General features: G+C 40.1%; 1 protein-coding gene and 1 pseudogene across 1 annotated transcript; both read left to right on the top strand.

Moving 5' to 3' along the window:
* The first annotated feature begins 3,916 nt into the window (after nucleotides 1-3,916).
* On the top strand, nucleotides 3,917-7,086 carry LOC115196284 (uncharacterized; annotated as a pseudogene).
* Nucleotides 7,087-9,065: 1,979 nt separating this feature from the next.
* Nucleotides 9,066-14,887, top strand: LOC115196286 (CD48 antigen). The gene is made up of 11 exons (XM_029756964.1): nucleotides 9,066-9,462; nucleotides 10,182-10,469; nucleotides 10,552-10,803; nucleotides 10,972-11,070; nucleotides 11,171-11,191; nucleotides 11,541-11,561; nucleotides 11,754-11,786; nucleotides 11,861-11,896; nucleotides 12,174-12,230; nucleotides 12,482-12,535; nucleotides 12,661-14,887. The coding sequence occupies exons 1-10, from the start codon at nucleotides 9,405-9,407 to the stop codon at nucleotides 12,529-12,531; spliced, it is 915 nt and encodes a 304-aa protein (XP_029612824.1). The 5' UTR covers nucleotides 9,066-9,404; the 3' UTR covers nucleotides 12,532-12,535; nucleotides 12,661-14,887.
* Nucleotides 14,888-16,814: the final 1,927 nt, after the last annotated feature.

A 16,814-nucleotide genomic window follows, 5' to 3' on the forward strand; every position in this document is an offset into this window, starting at 1 on the left:
GTTAAAATATCGGTAAGTGGACTGGGGGCAGAGCATGAAAGGGATAATGAATCCAGTTGTTTGTGTCATCCGTTTCGGGAAAGTACCTGCGTAATTGCGCACCCAACTCAGATGCTTCCCTATATCACATTTGACATTGTCCATAAGCTTGAGTTCATTTGCACACAAAGAATCATACATTTATGGAAAGACCTGTGTGTTGTCCTTGTTAATATTGACAGAGAAGAGCTCCAACTTCTTAATCATAGCCTCAATTTTGTCCCGCAGATTGAATATAGTTGTGGAGAGTCCCTGTAATCCTAGATTCAGATCATTCAGGAGAGAAAAAACATCACCCAGATAGGCCAGTCGTGTGAGAAACTCTTCATCATGCAAGCGGTCAGACAAGTGAAAATTATGCAACTGCTTGCACGCGCGTTACCACTCCACTATGTCTCCCTGTCATGGCTTTTGCACCATCAGTACAGATACCAACACATCTTGACCACCAAAGTCCATTTGATGTCACAAAGCTGTCCAGTACTTTAAAAATGTCCTCTCCTGTTGTCCTGGTTTCCAGTGGTTTGCAGAAGAGGGTGTCTTCCTTAATTGACCCCCCCATAAAAGTAAAGGACATATACCAGGAGCTGTGCCAGGCCCGCCACGTCTGTTGCCTCATCCAGCTGTAACGCATAGAATTGACTGGCTTGTATGCGAAGCAGTAATTGTTTCATAACATCTCCTGCCATGTCACTGATGCGTCGTGAAACAGTTGTATGATGAAGTCATTGTCTGTATAGTTTTTTGGCATTTTCCCCCAGCATTGTCCCAGCCTCCACAATAGTATGGGGCTTGCCTGTCCTAGCCACTCGGTAGCTTGATGGTGTAAGATGGCACAGTGATCCCATCTGTTGGTAAATGTTAATTACTGCATCCCCAGTGTTTTTATCGGTGTGCTTGAGATACCTGGATATATTGCAATGTACTGAACAAGACTGGTTACTCGCATCAATGCCTGTCTCGTCATTTAACATTCAGACAAATGGTCCAACGTCCCTGTCTGTTGTTCGGTGCTTTCCCTGGTAAGGGGGCAGTAGCTCTTCGGCTGCATCAGTTTCACAACTGTCAGTCTCCATGCTAGCTGGGCTAACAACAAATGTACAATTACTGATGCTAGCATTGGATGTGCTCATGGAAGCAGAACAACTTGTGTCGACAGGTGCAGGTGTAGTACTGCTGGTAGTAGCTGTACTTACTACCAGTAGAGCTGGAATGTGTATCTATGGACGCGAGCCATACTTTTTTTTAAACCATTTATCATTTTTCGAGAAAACTGAATGAGCAGCAGCCAGTGTTGCCAACTAATTTTCAGGGTAAGTTGCTAGAGGCAGGAAGATTTGTTGCTAAAAGTTGCAATACACAATAACGTTACTCAAATTGACTGGCCATCTCGGCAAAAAATATGATTTGACATTTGTTCAGGTACAGACTCCCACTCTTTTCTGTACTTCTGGTTGTACATTTTTGATTGAGACATGTTGATTGATGTTGTAAGTTCTGTTCAAGATCAAACATTCGTGACCAACTATATTCAATGGGTTTGGCTCGTCGAGCCCGTGCTGCTGCCGTCAGCCAACAATGATTTGCAATTTGCTGAAATTGCTGCTCGCCTGCTGCTGACTTCACTCACAACGCACTTTTGCAGCCAGGCACGTGTGTTGTGACTGAGTGTGTGACAGAGAAAATCGTTTTTGTGTCATTTAGAGGGAAAATGCGTGCATTTTAGCGTTTGAGTCACTTTTCAAAAGTTGCTAAAAGTTCCAAATACATTTTTTAAAGTAGCTAAATGTGTTGCTAGATGCTGTTTGAAAAAAAAGTTGCCAGGGTAGTCTGAAAAGTTGATAAATCTAGCAACAAAATTGCTAAATTGGCATCACTGGCAGCAGCTACGTTTGGCTACATACAGACCGTTAGTGGAATTCCCGCGAGAGAGTAACGGTTAATGTGATTGGAGGTTAATTGTTTGACTAGGCTACCTGTATTTGACATTGTGTTGTTATTCCGCTGAACACTAGATGGTTTAATTTAATTTTTGGCAGTGAAACGAGGCTACTCAGGCGAGAAAAAAACCTCACCCAAATGTATAGCACCATGGGAAAATCTAAATGAACTGTTTGAAAATGTCAACAAAAAAAGTGGTTTAATTTTTAAAATCTTTTTTAAAAATGTGAATCACATTTTTATTTGGCATACCCCAGTTTGGGAATACCTGAGCTACAGTATGTGTAGATCATGTATCTGATGCTGTCTGGACCAAAAGAGTATGGCGCCAGAAGCAAAACATTTATTAACTTTACTTTAGCCAGCAACATTTTTCCTTTCTAATTCGCAAGTGGCTGAAACCAGAGATCTGTATATAATGACGAGATGCTCAGGTCTCCGCCCTAACAATGGGAGTCGTTGTCCCAAAGGCGGGACTGCAGGCTACAAGCTTAGGTCTGCATATTATGCCCATAGAAACACATCGGGACGCACAGATTTTGCGAGAGTGCGAAACAGCGCCCCTCTGTCTTACTAGCCCATGTATCTGATGCGAAAAAAGTATGACATGTCATATTCCTTTTGTCCAGACAGCATCAGATACACGGTCTACACATACAGAGACAGAGGGGCGCTGTTTCAAGCGCTCGGATGCTTTATCTGACATTGATGCGTCTTGCTATCGGCCCCCCTAGGGCCCGCCCATAACATCTGCCCTGCTTAACTCATCATATCGAAGTACATTTGGAGTCACGAGATAATATGGTGTGTGAACCTCCCACTATGACTCGGGAAACCATGCAGTTTATTAGGGTACAGTTTAAATAAATGATGAACTTCACACCGTGGTGAATGTTCACTGTGATCTTGATGCTTCTTTCCAATAAATATCCTGGGTCTTATTCTGGTGAGATGATCATCAATGATTTGTTGCCCATTGACAAATAAAAATAATATTGCTTTTAACCATATGTAACCGATGTGAAATGGCTAGTTAGTTAGCGGAGGTGCGCGCTAATAGCGTTTCATTCGGTGACGTCACTCGCTCTGAGACCTGAAGTGGTTGTTCCCCTTGGCCGTGGCTTTTGTGGCGCGATGGGTAACTATGCTTCGTGGGTGTCAGTTGTTGATGTGTGCAAGGGTCCCTGGTTCGAGCCCAGGTTGGGGCGAAGAGAGGGACGGAACCTACACTGTTACACATACACATCTCATAATGTAGATAACTTACCACCACACTGTGCTTTTGGCTGAAGCAACAGTGCAAAGACCAGGGAGGGCACATTTGCTATATAACACAACAGTCTATATAACACAGCAGTCTATATAACACAGCAGTCTACATAACACAGCAGTCTATATAACACAACAGTCTATATAACACAACAGTTTTTGTTACAAACCATCAATAGAGTTGAAAATCTGATGGAAACCCATTTAACTTGTTTTTTTCATTTGCTACATAACACAGCAGTCTATATAACACAACAGTCTATATAACACAACAGTCTACATAACACAGCAGTCTATATAACACAACAGTCTATATAACACAACAGTTTTTGTTACAAACCATCAATAGAGTTGAAAATCTGATGGAAACCCATTTAACTTGTTTTTTTCATTTGCTACATAACACAGCAGTCTATATAACACAACAGTCTATATAACACAACAGTCTACATAACACAGCAGTCTATATAACACAACAGTCTATATAACACAACAGTCTATATAACACAACAGTTTTTGTTACAAACCATTAGTAGAGTTGAGAATCTGATGGAAACCCATTTAACTTCTATTTTTCATTTTCTACATGGAATTTTAACTACAAAAGTCTGTTCCAGTAGTGGTGGTGAGGGGGGACATACTGGTAAAGTGGTCAGACTACATAGACCAGATACACCCAGCAAGCAGAATTCTAGACATAAACAGTAAAGGTTGATGATAATGTCTCTTTCAATGCCAATAGGGTTAGGACTACATATTTATACCCTAACCATAATGTGTTACCCTGGATACATTGATACTCTGATACATGTATGAAATGTCTGCTTTCCTAGATGATCTTTATCATGAAGTGGGAGGTGACCTCCTGTTGACACCGGACAAGTCCACAGTGACTGACTCCATCACAAGCATCCTATGGAAGCATGGGAAGAACAAGGTGGCAGAGTGGGACAAGGATTTTGGTGGTCTGGACATCTATGCTGCCTTCATAAACCGTACAACCCTGGACCAGACTACTGGAGAGCTGAGAATCAGTGGATTGAAGAACAGACAGTGGAGTTTATTCTGTGGAGTTCAACAGCAAACTGCTTGACAAGACATATACACTATCTGTTATCAGTAAGTGTTTCTGTCTGTCTGTGCCTATATTTTAAATAGAAGATTATGTAGTGCCTCACAAGCATTTTTCCCTGCTTTGTCTTTCTCTCTCCTGGATTTACAGAGGCAGTCCCTAAACCCACTATCACTTATACCTGCAACCCAGACAAACCCTGCATTCTGACCTGTGAAGGCGACACCACTGGTGCTGAACCATTCACCTATAGCTGGAAAGTGGGGGAGGGGGCGTGGGAGGTCATAGGAAAACAACTGATTGTCTCTAAGAGTGACACTGGCAAATCAACCAACAGTTACAAGTACTTCTGGAAGCTGAAGAATGCTGTTAGTGGGGAAGGGGAAGTCAGTGAGCCAGTTGGAGAGGTGTTTGGTTCAGGTGAGTGGACACTTATAATTGTGTTACAGTCTTATGTATTGATATGTGAGTAACACTGCTAGTGTTGTAGGACATTTTGAATGCTGCACTATGTTGAATTCCTGATCAATTTCTTTCAACATATCAATATAAAATGTGTTTTCATTTCAGAGCCTTCTGAAGTTGGTGGTGATGAGGTTGTTGTTGGTGTTGTCGTTACCATTGTAGTGCTCATTGTCATCGTCATAACAGGTAAGAACAGTACATCTCTAGTAACAGAACACTGTACATGTACATAGTTCTGAAGCACAGATTGACATAACAGCAGCAACAACAGTGAGCTATACCCCCTGAAGGGGATACCTGTTCTACCTGTATTTACAGTAGTGTTCAGATGTGCAGGTACTGTATACAGGTTGTTTATTGGTGCTCTCAGAAAAGATGGCTTCTAATTGCAGCTTAAGCGTTTAATTGTCGGTGAAGTCATAATAAGTAGCTGATAGAATATTAAGGCAGACTTGTACTTTAAGAAGTTATAATATATTAGTATTTTTACTCCCCAGTTTGGTTGGTGTTGAAGAAAATAAAAGGTAGGTAAAAACTCTTCATACTCACTGCTTCTCCAAAATGTTACACAATGTGAATTAAATTTGAATGACAGTCTTAATAATGTCTTACATTTGAGTCTCTCTTATTCATTTCAGGATATCCCCAAGAAACCTGGATTTACTTTTGGAGAAAGTATTGTGGTGGAATGTTTGGTAAGTTTTACACTAACTTTACTCTGATCCATATTCAACCTGTTAACAGGGTCCCCAAAGTAATACAAACACAACATTATTCATGTACTGCACTATATACACATACTTCCAAGTGTGTGTGTGTGTTGGTGTGTGCATTGGTGTAAAAAAAATACTAAATTGTCATAAAAGTAAAGATATTTTCTATTAAGGTGACTCAAGTAAAAGTGAAAGTCACTCAGTAAAATAGTACTTCAGTAAAAGTCTAAAAGTATCTGGTTGTAAATGTACTTAAGTACAGTAATGGAAAAAGTGCTCAATTGTCATACTTGAGTAAAAGTACAAAGTAAAAGATAATTTTATACATCAAATTCCTTATCTAAATCAGACCAGACAGCACAGTTTTCTTGTTTATTTTTTACGGACAGACGGGCACACTCCAATACTCAGGCATCATTTACAAATGCAGTATTTGTGTTTGGTGAGTCTGCCAGATCAGAGGCAGTAGGGATGACAATGCATTATATTGATAGGTGCATGACTTGGACCATATTGCTGTCCTACCTGTGCATTCGAAATGTAAAGAGTCATTTTGGGTTTTAGGGAAAATGTATAGAGTAAAAAGTACATTATTTTCTTTTGGAAGGTAGAGAAGTAAAAGTTGTAAAAAAAATAAATAATAATATATATTAAAGTTCCAGCCTTGTGTAGGTCTACAATCTTGTCCCTGACATCCTTGGAGAGCTCTTTGGTCTTGGCCATGGTGGAGAGTTTGGAATCTGATTGATTGCTTCTGTGGACAGGTGTCTTTTATACAGGTAACAAACTGAGATTAGGAGCACTCCCTTTATTAAGAGTGTGCTCCTAATCTCAGCTCGTTACCTGTATATAAGACACCTGGGAGCCAGAAATCTTTCTGATTGAGAGGGGATCAAATACTTATTTCCCTCATTAAAATGCAAATCAATTTAAACATTTTTGACATGTGTTTTTCTGGATTTTTTTGTTGTTATTCTGTCTCTCACTGTTCAAATAAACCTACCATTAAAATTATAGACTGATCATTTCTTTGTCAGTGGGCAAACGTACAAAATCAGCAGGGGATCAAATACTTTTTTTCCCTCACTGTATTCAGCTGTTTGAAGCTGGTGTACAAAACCAAAACAGGAAGCATAGAAATAGCACACATAGAACAGATCCACCGCTTCTTATGGGAAGCTTGTGCTTTTAATGGGAATGAAAGATTTATAACTCACATTTATATGTGAATTTGGTTGGATCGCCCCAAAAAGTTACATATTGTAGCTTTAAGTAGAATTTGATACAGTCAGAGAGGGGCTGTAGTTTGTTTTCCTTCTGTGATTCTGCAGGGGTTACGGTTCCATTAACGGCCAACACCAAAACAGGGGAAGATGGTGCAGACAAAGCTGGAAAGGGGCAGGGGAATGGAGGTGTGTATGAGACTTACCGTACCCTCAAACCATATTTGTCCTGGATGATTTGATTCCTGTAACATTATACTGTGTACTATATGTATAGAGGGTTAATCTAGAACAAGAGTGTCAAACTCATTCTATGAAGGGCTTAGTGTTGTGGAAATTCTAATCAAGTAAGGGAGAAGAATTTCTTCAAACAATCATACTTTAATATTGATTCATTATTACAATAATGGAGCTGGTCAACGACCACCTGTACGTAGGTGATCATTGAGAGCCCAACAATACAAAAAAGGCAGACAGCACTTTATGCCAACCCACTGAACTTTCTGTTTACAATCGCAGCTTGTGAATTTCTTTTCATTCCATAATTTAATAATTCTTCAAGCCTTCACTTGACAGGTTATTGTTTTTAGTTATTTTTCTGAGTACTTTATGCCAACCTTCCCCCACTAGGCAAAGTATAGTGTAGGTAGAGAGTGTTGGTTGAGAGGAACCAGGCCTGAGAAGTAGAGCTCCTCCTCATCTGCCTTGTAAAGAGAGAGAGCTCTGCAGTACTGAGATGTTTTATTACTTAGAGGGAGCTCTGCAGTACTGAGATGTTTTATTACTTAGAGAGAGCTCTGCAGTACTGAGATGTTGTATTACTTAGAGAGAGCTCTGCAGTACTGAGATGTTGTATTACTTAGAGAGAGTTCTGCAGTATTGAGATGTTGTATTACTTAGAGAGAGTTCTGCAGTATTGAGATGTTGTATTACTTAGAGAGAGTTCTGCAGTATTGAGATGTTGTATTACTTAGAGAGAGCTCTGCAATACTGAGATGTTGTATTACCTAGAGAGAGTTCTGCAGTACTGAGATGTTTTATTACTTAGAGAGAGCTCTGCAGTACTGAGATGTTTTATTACTTAGAGAGAGCTCTGCAGTACTGAGATGTTTTATTACTTAGAGAGAACTCTGCAGTATTGAGATGGTTTATTACTTAGAGAGAGCTCTGCAGTTCTGAGATGTTTTATTACTTAGAGAGAGCTCTGCAGTTCTGAGATGTTTTATTACTTAGAGAGAGCTCTGCAGTACTGAAATGTTGTATTAGTGGTGCATGTGTATTTGTTTTAATACCTTAATATTTTAAATGGACAGAAACACAGTGTTTGTCTTCATCAAATTCCTTCAAATTCCCCTCTGGTATATATCTGAGCATATCTGTTTTCACAATAGAATTTTGTCACCTGAATTTTAAGATTTTTTTTCTCAAATATATCTGTACATCAGTCTGTGATGGACCATAGTAAGGGGTAACAGCAGTGTACACTAGTTACCACCAGATTGGTGAGAACATTTGTTGGTCAAGACCACTAACCTGGTATATCCCAGGTTTTAGTTCTGTTACTGGTATGTCTCAGGTAATTATGTTACAGAAGATGCTATGAATTAAGACCAGCTCACATTAATTTATTTTGGGACTGGACCAAGACTATTCTAAAATGGAGTCCTGGCACATGCAAAAACCTGGACTTGTACAGTCATTGTCTGTATCGCTATTTAAACTCCAGACCTCACACTGTAGTGATGTGTTGATGACTGAATGATTGTGTTGTCCATGTACACACATCTGAACACCAATTCTGTTTCAGCACTGTCTTAAGAATGTATTTTTTCCAAACTTGATTGGTGAAAGCAATACAGAGGAAGGTCCATATAGGGCCGGGTTCAGGCATCACCAACATACATATCCCTATCTGAACCCTTCAGATCTGTGAAAACTGAGCTGGGGAAAGGGACTAGTTGACACTAGACTTAGAGATCAGTCTCGTTGCATGTACTGGATGACTTCTCAGCCATGTTCACTAAACGGATCACACCACAGGACTGACGATTCCGAAATCAAATGTCAACTCCTTTCTTCTGAGACATGCTGCTGTGCAAAACAAATGCACTTCAAAGCACAATGTGACATCTATCTGCAACGATTGAATTCTGGCCTGTATATTCTTTGTGAATTTGAGGTGTTTGATATTTACATTTTTTCAATAAAGGACTTGAGTTCTATATTGGATTTTATTATTATGACCTCTGAAAGTGATAAAGTGGATTTTTTTCCCCAAACCTGATTGGTGAAAGACATTGTCATCCCGTCACAAGGAGGAGCCAAAGTGTAAAATGCACGACAAGGCAGGGACTCTCCAGGAGAAAGGTGGAGAATCTAGGGGCTACATTGTAACAATTAAATGTGTGTAGCATGTAATCTAGGATACATTGTAACAGTTATTTATTTATTTATATATATATATATATATATATATATATGATAGTTGACAAATTCTCAGCCACACGACAGTGCAATTTCATTATGAAGAAGTTATCTAGTAGCAAGCTTCATTTCACTTTCACTTCATAGGCTAAGAAAAGGGGAAACAGGAAAAGGAGAACATCTTTCCCAGAAAGATAAACACGTAATATAACCCAGGCAACTGCAATAGCAGCGGTAAACAGATTTTACGAATTATCAATGTCGACCGCACTTCTGGCTGTCTTTCTGGCGGAAGCAATGCTTTGCGCTGTTTCAGGTAGGTTATGTTACGCATGTATTATCTATGGTTTTCGATTGTCATTATGGGTGGAGGCAAATTGTCTCATTTTAGGGTTTTTTAGGCAATTGCGTGCGTCTTACAACCAAGGTGCATATGTCAACAACAAACCACAGAAAAAATAACGTGTGTACTACACAAGCCTCAAAAGTTGAAAGCATCGGGGTGAATTGAAGCTTTACAACGTAAAATAGGCTACCGACAACCAACATGATCTTATGAAAGTGGTAACAAGACGCTTTCTTAGGCCTATCGATAACAAAAACGACCGCACCCTTCACTGTAGGTTACATCCACTGGACAATTCAACGTCTCGTCCAAGTTGGTTTGACGTAATTTCATTGAAATGACGTGGAAACAACGTTGATTCAACCAGTGTTTCCAGTGGGATAGCTAGGCATGTGTGTGCTCAGTGGGATAGATGGGCTTAGTGCGAGCTGGTTACCAAGAGGCCTAACCAAAGTAATGATCAAGAAAATATTTTTTTAATGAAGTACAACTTCTCTCTCATTTATAAATATGTGTCAGAAAACAGAACAATATGGTTGGAATGTGTTCATGCAACGGGAAGGCCACTAATCTGCAGGCCTTGTGTATACCTGTATAGGTAGATATAGGCTATCAGATATAGGCTACGTTTCCTTGGTTCACCTCCTTGGTTCTCCATTACCAGTATGAGATATTGTCTTGTTTTCCAGGTGAACACCTCTACAGAAAAGTGGGAAAGGATTTTGTGTTGACGCCGGACAAGTCCACAGTGACTGGCACCATCACAAGCATCCTATGGAAGCATGGGAAGAACAAGGTGGCAGAGTGGGACAAGGATTTTGGTGGTCTGGACATCTATGGTGCCTTCATAAACCGTACAACCCTGGACCAGACTACTGGAGAGCTGAGAATCAGTGGATTGAAGAAAACAGACAGTGGAGTTTATTCTGTGGAGTTCAACGGCAAACCACTTAAGACATTTACACTATCTGTTATAAGTAAGTGTGCGTGCCTGCCTGCCTGCGATTACAAACATTTTCCCAAAATTAGATATTTTTCTGTCTTGATCTTCTTTTACAGAGGCAGTCCCCAAACCCGCAATTACATCCTCCTGTAACCCAGACAAAACCTCCTGCACTCTGACCTGTGAAGGCAACACCACTGATGCTGAACCAGTCACCTACAGCTGGAAAGCGGGCGAGGGGGCGTGGGAGGTCTCAGGGCAACAGAAGATTGTCTCTAGGAATGACAACACGAACAGCTACACGTGTCAGCTCAAGAACCCTGTGAGCGAGGCCAGTGAACACTTTGATAAAGACCTTTTTGGTCCAGGTGAGAGGACAGGACACTGCCCAGTATGATGTTATACTAGTAGTAATGATATGTTTGGGTATGAATCAGGGATGTCGTTGATAGGTGAGGTATTTGGGTGGATAAAAGGAAAGCATCTGGAATGGAATGTTTTATTAAATGTTGAAATGTATTCCTTCCTCACTGCAGATGGCTGGTTGACCAAGGCCAGGTTATTTGGTATTTCAGTTTTTGTTCTGGCTGTTGCTGGAGTTTTATTGTTCATTCTTGGTCATAGAGCTAAAACAGGTAAGGACAAATTATATTTATTTTAATGTTTACTTATTTACACCAGTAGGAAGTGAATTGTCTTGGACAATAAATGTATTCTTCTTTTTCTACACCACAGGAGTTTGCTTCTATGAGAAAGGTAGGATGATTGTCTGTTTTTCAAGTTTCAACATTGTATTAGTCGTATGTACAGGATACACATGGTATACACCGTCCAACGAAATGCTTACTTGCAGGTTCCTTCTCGACAATGCAACAATAATAAAATATAAGAAAGCCAACAAAGTAAATGGCTCAGTAGAAAAGAATAAACATTTTAGTATAAAAGTGTAATACAGGAATGCACCATTTATGGGCCAGTGTTCTGGAGGGGGGGTTTGGGGAGTAAGTGTTTAAATTTGAGTATTTAACAATAATAATAATATTGGGTAATAGTTGTGATTTGATAAAAGTATAGTAATTACTTTTTGCTTATTTTTTCCCCCCAGAATCAATGCCATGGGAAGGAGGTAGGAAACATGCATTACTTTTGTTTTGTAGTAATGTTCATTTAAGTTCCATTCATTGTTTTTGCTGCCGTCACGATTCCTCACGATCATGTCCCTTTGCTTCGGTGAAAGGGAGATGAACACGTTACATGTGTATTACTTGCACTAAGTCACTATTGACCTAATTGAATCTCTTCTGTTTTCCATTACTAGAATTTTGGAAAGACCAGGGAGAAGTGAGACCTGGTAAGTGTTTCCTTTACTTGACCTCAACAAACAGGATCTATGTATGATGAGCTAATCTCTCTTCCTCTCTTCAGCCACTGATGCATCAAATGGAGTTTCTGCATCCACAGGCAAGTCATAGAGCTACTTCTGGACTGAACGATGCAGAAATAGCATTAGAAGTATTGTTAGATGCATATCTGAAAATCTTGATTAGTCTATTCCGTCATAATGGGATGTCTATAGTATTACACCAAGTACTGAGTGTAAAAGTCACAAAGCAGACATGATTTCTTTATCAATTAGTGCTTTTTAGCTTGTTTATTGATCGTTTATAGACTTCTAGATGTTTCTAGATGCTTTATAGAGGGGCTGTAGTCGATGTGTTTCTTCTCTGCATTTCCTCAGGTGTTTCCTACTCTGCTGTTAACACACCCACTGCTGAAGAGGGGCGGGGGAAGGAAGGTATGATGCCCAGCATCTTCCACTTCCATGTTTGATCTGAAGGGACCAAGTTATATTCCTATAGCTTTAACCTCCTGGGCCACCCGTATGAAAAATGTATGCACGCATGACTAAGTCGCTTTGGATAAAAGAGTCCGCTAAACGGAATATACAGCATTATATTTAGGTGTTAGCAATATGGTGGTGGCTCTCTGGCTTGGCAATGGGATTTTGAGCTCTCCAACTATCCTGTTTTGTGTGTTGTTTTGCAGAGGAAGCCCTGGCGAGGAATAATGATCATCAAGATGATAAAGTATGGTAGGATGGTAAGTTTGACTGTAAAAATAATATATACTGCATCTACCTCATTCTCTTAATTGTGAACCAATTTCGGCCCGGCTCTGGCAAACTACCAGTGTGTTAAACTCTTGTTCCTACTGATGTGTTTTAGCTGTGGATCTGTGGGCCAGAGGATCACTGTGGATCAAGAGAAACAAACATCTAGACAACGAGCACTGGATGACAAAGGGAACGCTCTACCACTTTATTGTACCATTAAAAGAATGTTACATCCCGATCTGAGGAATAGAGGTCAATTTGAGTTAGATGTAGGATCTTAATTTGAGCTAGTTTGTTACTGCAGGAAAATAGTCCTGCGGCAACAGGGAATGTGAATTACAATTGGAAAAAAATTGTAGGGGTGATACATTTTTCGTACAGGAATATCAAGTCAAATGTCAAAGAGAAAATTAAACTTCAGAAGCGTTTTCAATCCTTGAGTACACTACAAGTTTTACATTTCCTGTAATACGATGATCAAATTAAGATTCTACATCTGTAAACTTAAAACAATTTGCAAACTCAATTACCAGTTGCAAAGTAAATTGCTAAGCCTTATAAATTATCAGGATCATAGACAAACCTATGACACCAATGACTACTACACTGACTGTTTACATGCCACTAATTATTCAATATTAAGATAATTAGGGCAATACTCTTGAGTTTGGGATTAGTCATGTCAACACCTTACTCGGATTAAGGTCATAAGCGACGAAGTAAGCATATGCCGATTAAAACACTTATACAGATTTTTTTTAGCAATTTTCCGAACTATAATGGCATGTAAACACCTTAATCTGAGTTTCAGTGGTGTATTAATGGCATGTAAACACCTTAATCTGAGTTTCAGTGGTGTATTAATGGCATGTAAACACCTTAATCGGAGTTCCAGTGGTGTATTAATGGCATGTAAACACCTTAATCTGAGTTTCAGTGGTGTATTAATGGCATGTAAACACCTTAATCTGAGTTTCAGTGGTGTATTAATGGCATGTAAACACCTTAATCGGAGTTCCAGTGGTGTATTTGATCTGCGCATGTGCCATCGCGAGCAGCGTGAGCCACCCTCTATGGCACAAGTAAAGTGAGTTTGGAAAATCTGAAAGTATGCATTTTATGTCCAAACTTTGAATCAAATAGGCTTCCCAAAAATTAGATGATAGAACGTTTATTTTGATTGGTGATTTTCAGGTTGCCCGATTATGACCTGTCCATGTAAACCGGATTGTAGGGGGAATCGTTCTCGCAAAGCACGTAAACATGAATCGAACTATAATCAGAGTATTCACACTAATAATATTGAATGCATATGAACATACCCTGTCACATTGTATAAGGATCGGAGACAGGCGCAGGAATATGTAATAGGGGGTTTTATTACTCCACCCAAAATACAACATGTCATGAAAAGGCACGGGGACAAAGCCTAAAACAAACAGGTATATAAAATACACAGGGATGTAACCCCCAAAAAAGAGCGAGGTTTAAACCTCTAAATATTAGAAATAACAAGTGCACAATACGCGTAGCACGAACGCCAGCACAGGTACTCACTAGACTAACAGACATGGGAACAATAACCGACAAGGACAATGGAGAACAGAGGGCACATATAAAAACATACTAATCAAGGGGAATGGAACCTGGTGTGCGTAATGAGACAAGACAGTCTGGGGTTGATGATAATGAATCCAGTTCAGTGACGACTAGAAAGCCGGTGACGTAGATCTCCAGAGCTGGTGCACTGAATGAGCAGCAGTACCGGGGGAATCGGTGACATACCCATTGTTACATGAAATACAGTAGTTTGCAAAAAGATTTAACTTAAAGTTTGTGCTTATATAAAAATATGCAGTTGGTATAGTGCAATTGCTCAAACTAAAGCCGTGTGCCTTTTAAGCCTGTCCACACTTCTACTCTGCCAGTGTGTATCTCTGTGTGTATCTCTGTGTGTATCTCTGTGCGTATCTCTGTGCGTATCTGTGCTTCCATCTCTGTTCTTTATTAAGCTATGTGAGAACAAGTTTACTGCAGTACTAGCAAACTTTACAATGACAATCTTAAGATGTGTGATGTGATTGCAAGATCACTGCCTTACCTTTCATAGTCAAAGTGCTGTCTAATTGGAATGTCATTTTACATGTTTATTTCCTGCAGCTTAAACCAATTTTGTGTTGAAAGAATGTACAAGTATGTTTTATGTATATATTTCCTTAGAGACCACGGCCTCAGTTTTGTACATGCATTTTGTGAGTGTGAAGGCTGTCTTTTTAACAGAATTGTAAAACTGTCACTCCTAGAACTTAGTAGTAATAAAGCATTGATTTTATTTTTAATGATTTTAATGTGCCTGATACCATAGACATCCTACAGGCCTGTATTGTACCTGGCATTGCGTGGTATACCAAAGATATCCCATCGGCGTCGTTTCTAATGTGAGCACATTTTAAGCATAGTGGACAGAACGAGGTGGGCAGAGCCAAGCACGAACTAGTAAGATCCTATTGGCACGTGTTTGCAATCATTTGCATATTTCCGTTAGGGAATTCCTTTTCTCAAAAGTGTGGTTTGTGCAATAACTCAATTCGGCCTTGCATTCCTAAACAACAAAAACATTTGAAACTTTGGCGAAGGGTAAAGTCTACAAAACGTGAGTGGAGGTTCTACATGGATGCTTCAAATTTATACATACGGTGAGACATCTGGCTCTTTCTATGTGGTGCACTTTTGTTGAATGTGCACCACAGTTGAACAAAGGAGTCTCTATTGCACCACCTAGTCAACACACACGATCACTGCATCATAAAAAGAGGAAGGGTGTGGCTTAGTTACAATCTGATCATGCTAGAAACGACGGAACATTACAAGCACATAGTCCATTTAACCGCTCCCCTAACCTTAACCCTAACTCTAAATTGAGTACCAAAAATGTACGTAGTTACACATTAGTTCGGACAAAATCGTAACTTTAGTTCTTTCTAGCATGGCCATCTACAGAGTTGTTTTTCGCTGCACTCTTTCAATTACTCACAGATGCCCCCTTCTGGGTGTACAGCCAAAAGCACTATGGACACCGTTGTGGCCAGTTTGTGCTGTTAGAATATGTCTAGTTGTGTGCGTGTTTGTGTGTGTACCCACAATGCCTGCATGTGAGTTTGGAGCCCCACCTGTTCAAGTCTCTACCCTTGAATGACACTCACCTTTAGGTTCGGTTTCCTGCTCTCGGCTATCGATGAATAAACTACAAATGTCTTGATCTTCTGAAACTTCGGTTTCACCACACCTCCGGTTCAGTTTTAATAGTAACCCTTGTCAAGTGATGACCCATCTCATTTACCCTTCAAAGCTAAACGACACAGTGTCCCAGAGTCCACTTGTTTATGACATCCTTCATAGTTAATCATAGACTAAAGAACAATGCTTTTCTGGACTAGTGTCAGAGTCCTTATAGTTATCTTTTCAAACTGGCAGAATCACGGAACAGAACCCTACTAACAGAATGTTCATTTCAGAGTAGATTTCATTGTTAAATGGAACAGATCCCTCTCTCTTACATAATTGTAGACAGCTCAGACTAAATTATTCAACTGAAAACGTTTTCATTTGAAGGCCTAATAATACTTAATATGGACTTGTTAATAGATGAATAGATACCAGATGAGTTCTGGTCCGACAGACAGTATAGTCTACTACTGTCCCACGTTACACTGTAAGATCAAGCCCAGTGACATGCTGTATGCTTCACATCCTCACACATTGACCTAATGTTCTAAGGTAACTGACTTCAGGGTGAATATCCTTCATCTCTGTGACATGGTTTATGACCTGGTAGTAATGGTCTTTATTAATGTATAACTATGGCAGAGGGATCGTCAGGTTGGCTACTTTTATGGTACGTATTTCCACTGACCCTGTTACAATAAAGATAACCTGGTACCCAGGCTGGAATTACTGGTGACAGAGAGAGAGAGAGACAGAGAGAGAGACAGAGAGAGAGGGAGAGAGAGAGAGACGGAGGGAGAGAGCGACAGAGGGAGAGTCAGAGAGAGCGAGACAGAGGGAGAAAGAGGGAGAGACAGAGAGAGGGAGAGACAGAGAGAGGGAGAGAGAGCGAGACAGAGGGAGAGACAGAGAGAGACAGAGAGAGAGAGACAGAGAGAGACAGAGGGAGAGACAGAGAGAGAGACAGACAGAGAGACAGAGAGACAGAGAGACAGAGAGAGAGAGACAGAGAGAGAGACAGAGAGAGCGAGACAGAGGGAG

Source organism: Salmo trutta, chromosome 6 (assembly GCF_901001165.1).
Source record: "Salmo trutta chromosome 6, fSalTru1.1, whole genome shotgun sequence".
NCBI classification, from domain to species: Eukaryota; Metazoa; Chordata; class Actinopteri; order Salmoniformes; family Salmonidae; genus Salmo; species Salmo trutta.

Coding starts and splice junctions, on each gene's coding strand:
- LOC115196286 (XM_029756964.1), top strand. CDS start 9,405: ATGTCGACCGCACTTCTGGCTGTCTTTCTGGCGGAAGCAATGCTTTGC. Junction 10,804..10,971: donor TAAAGACCTTTTTGGTCCAG/GTGAGAGGACAG, acceptor TCCTCACTGCAG/ATGGCTGGTTGACCAAGGCC. Junction 11,787..11,860: donor CCAGGGAGAAGTGAGACCTG/GTAAGTGTTTCC, acceptor TCCTCTCTTCAG/CCACTGATGCATCAAATGGA.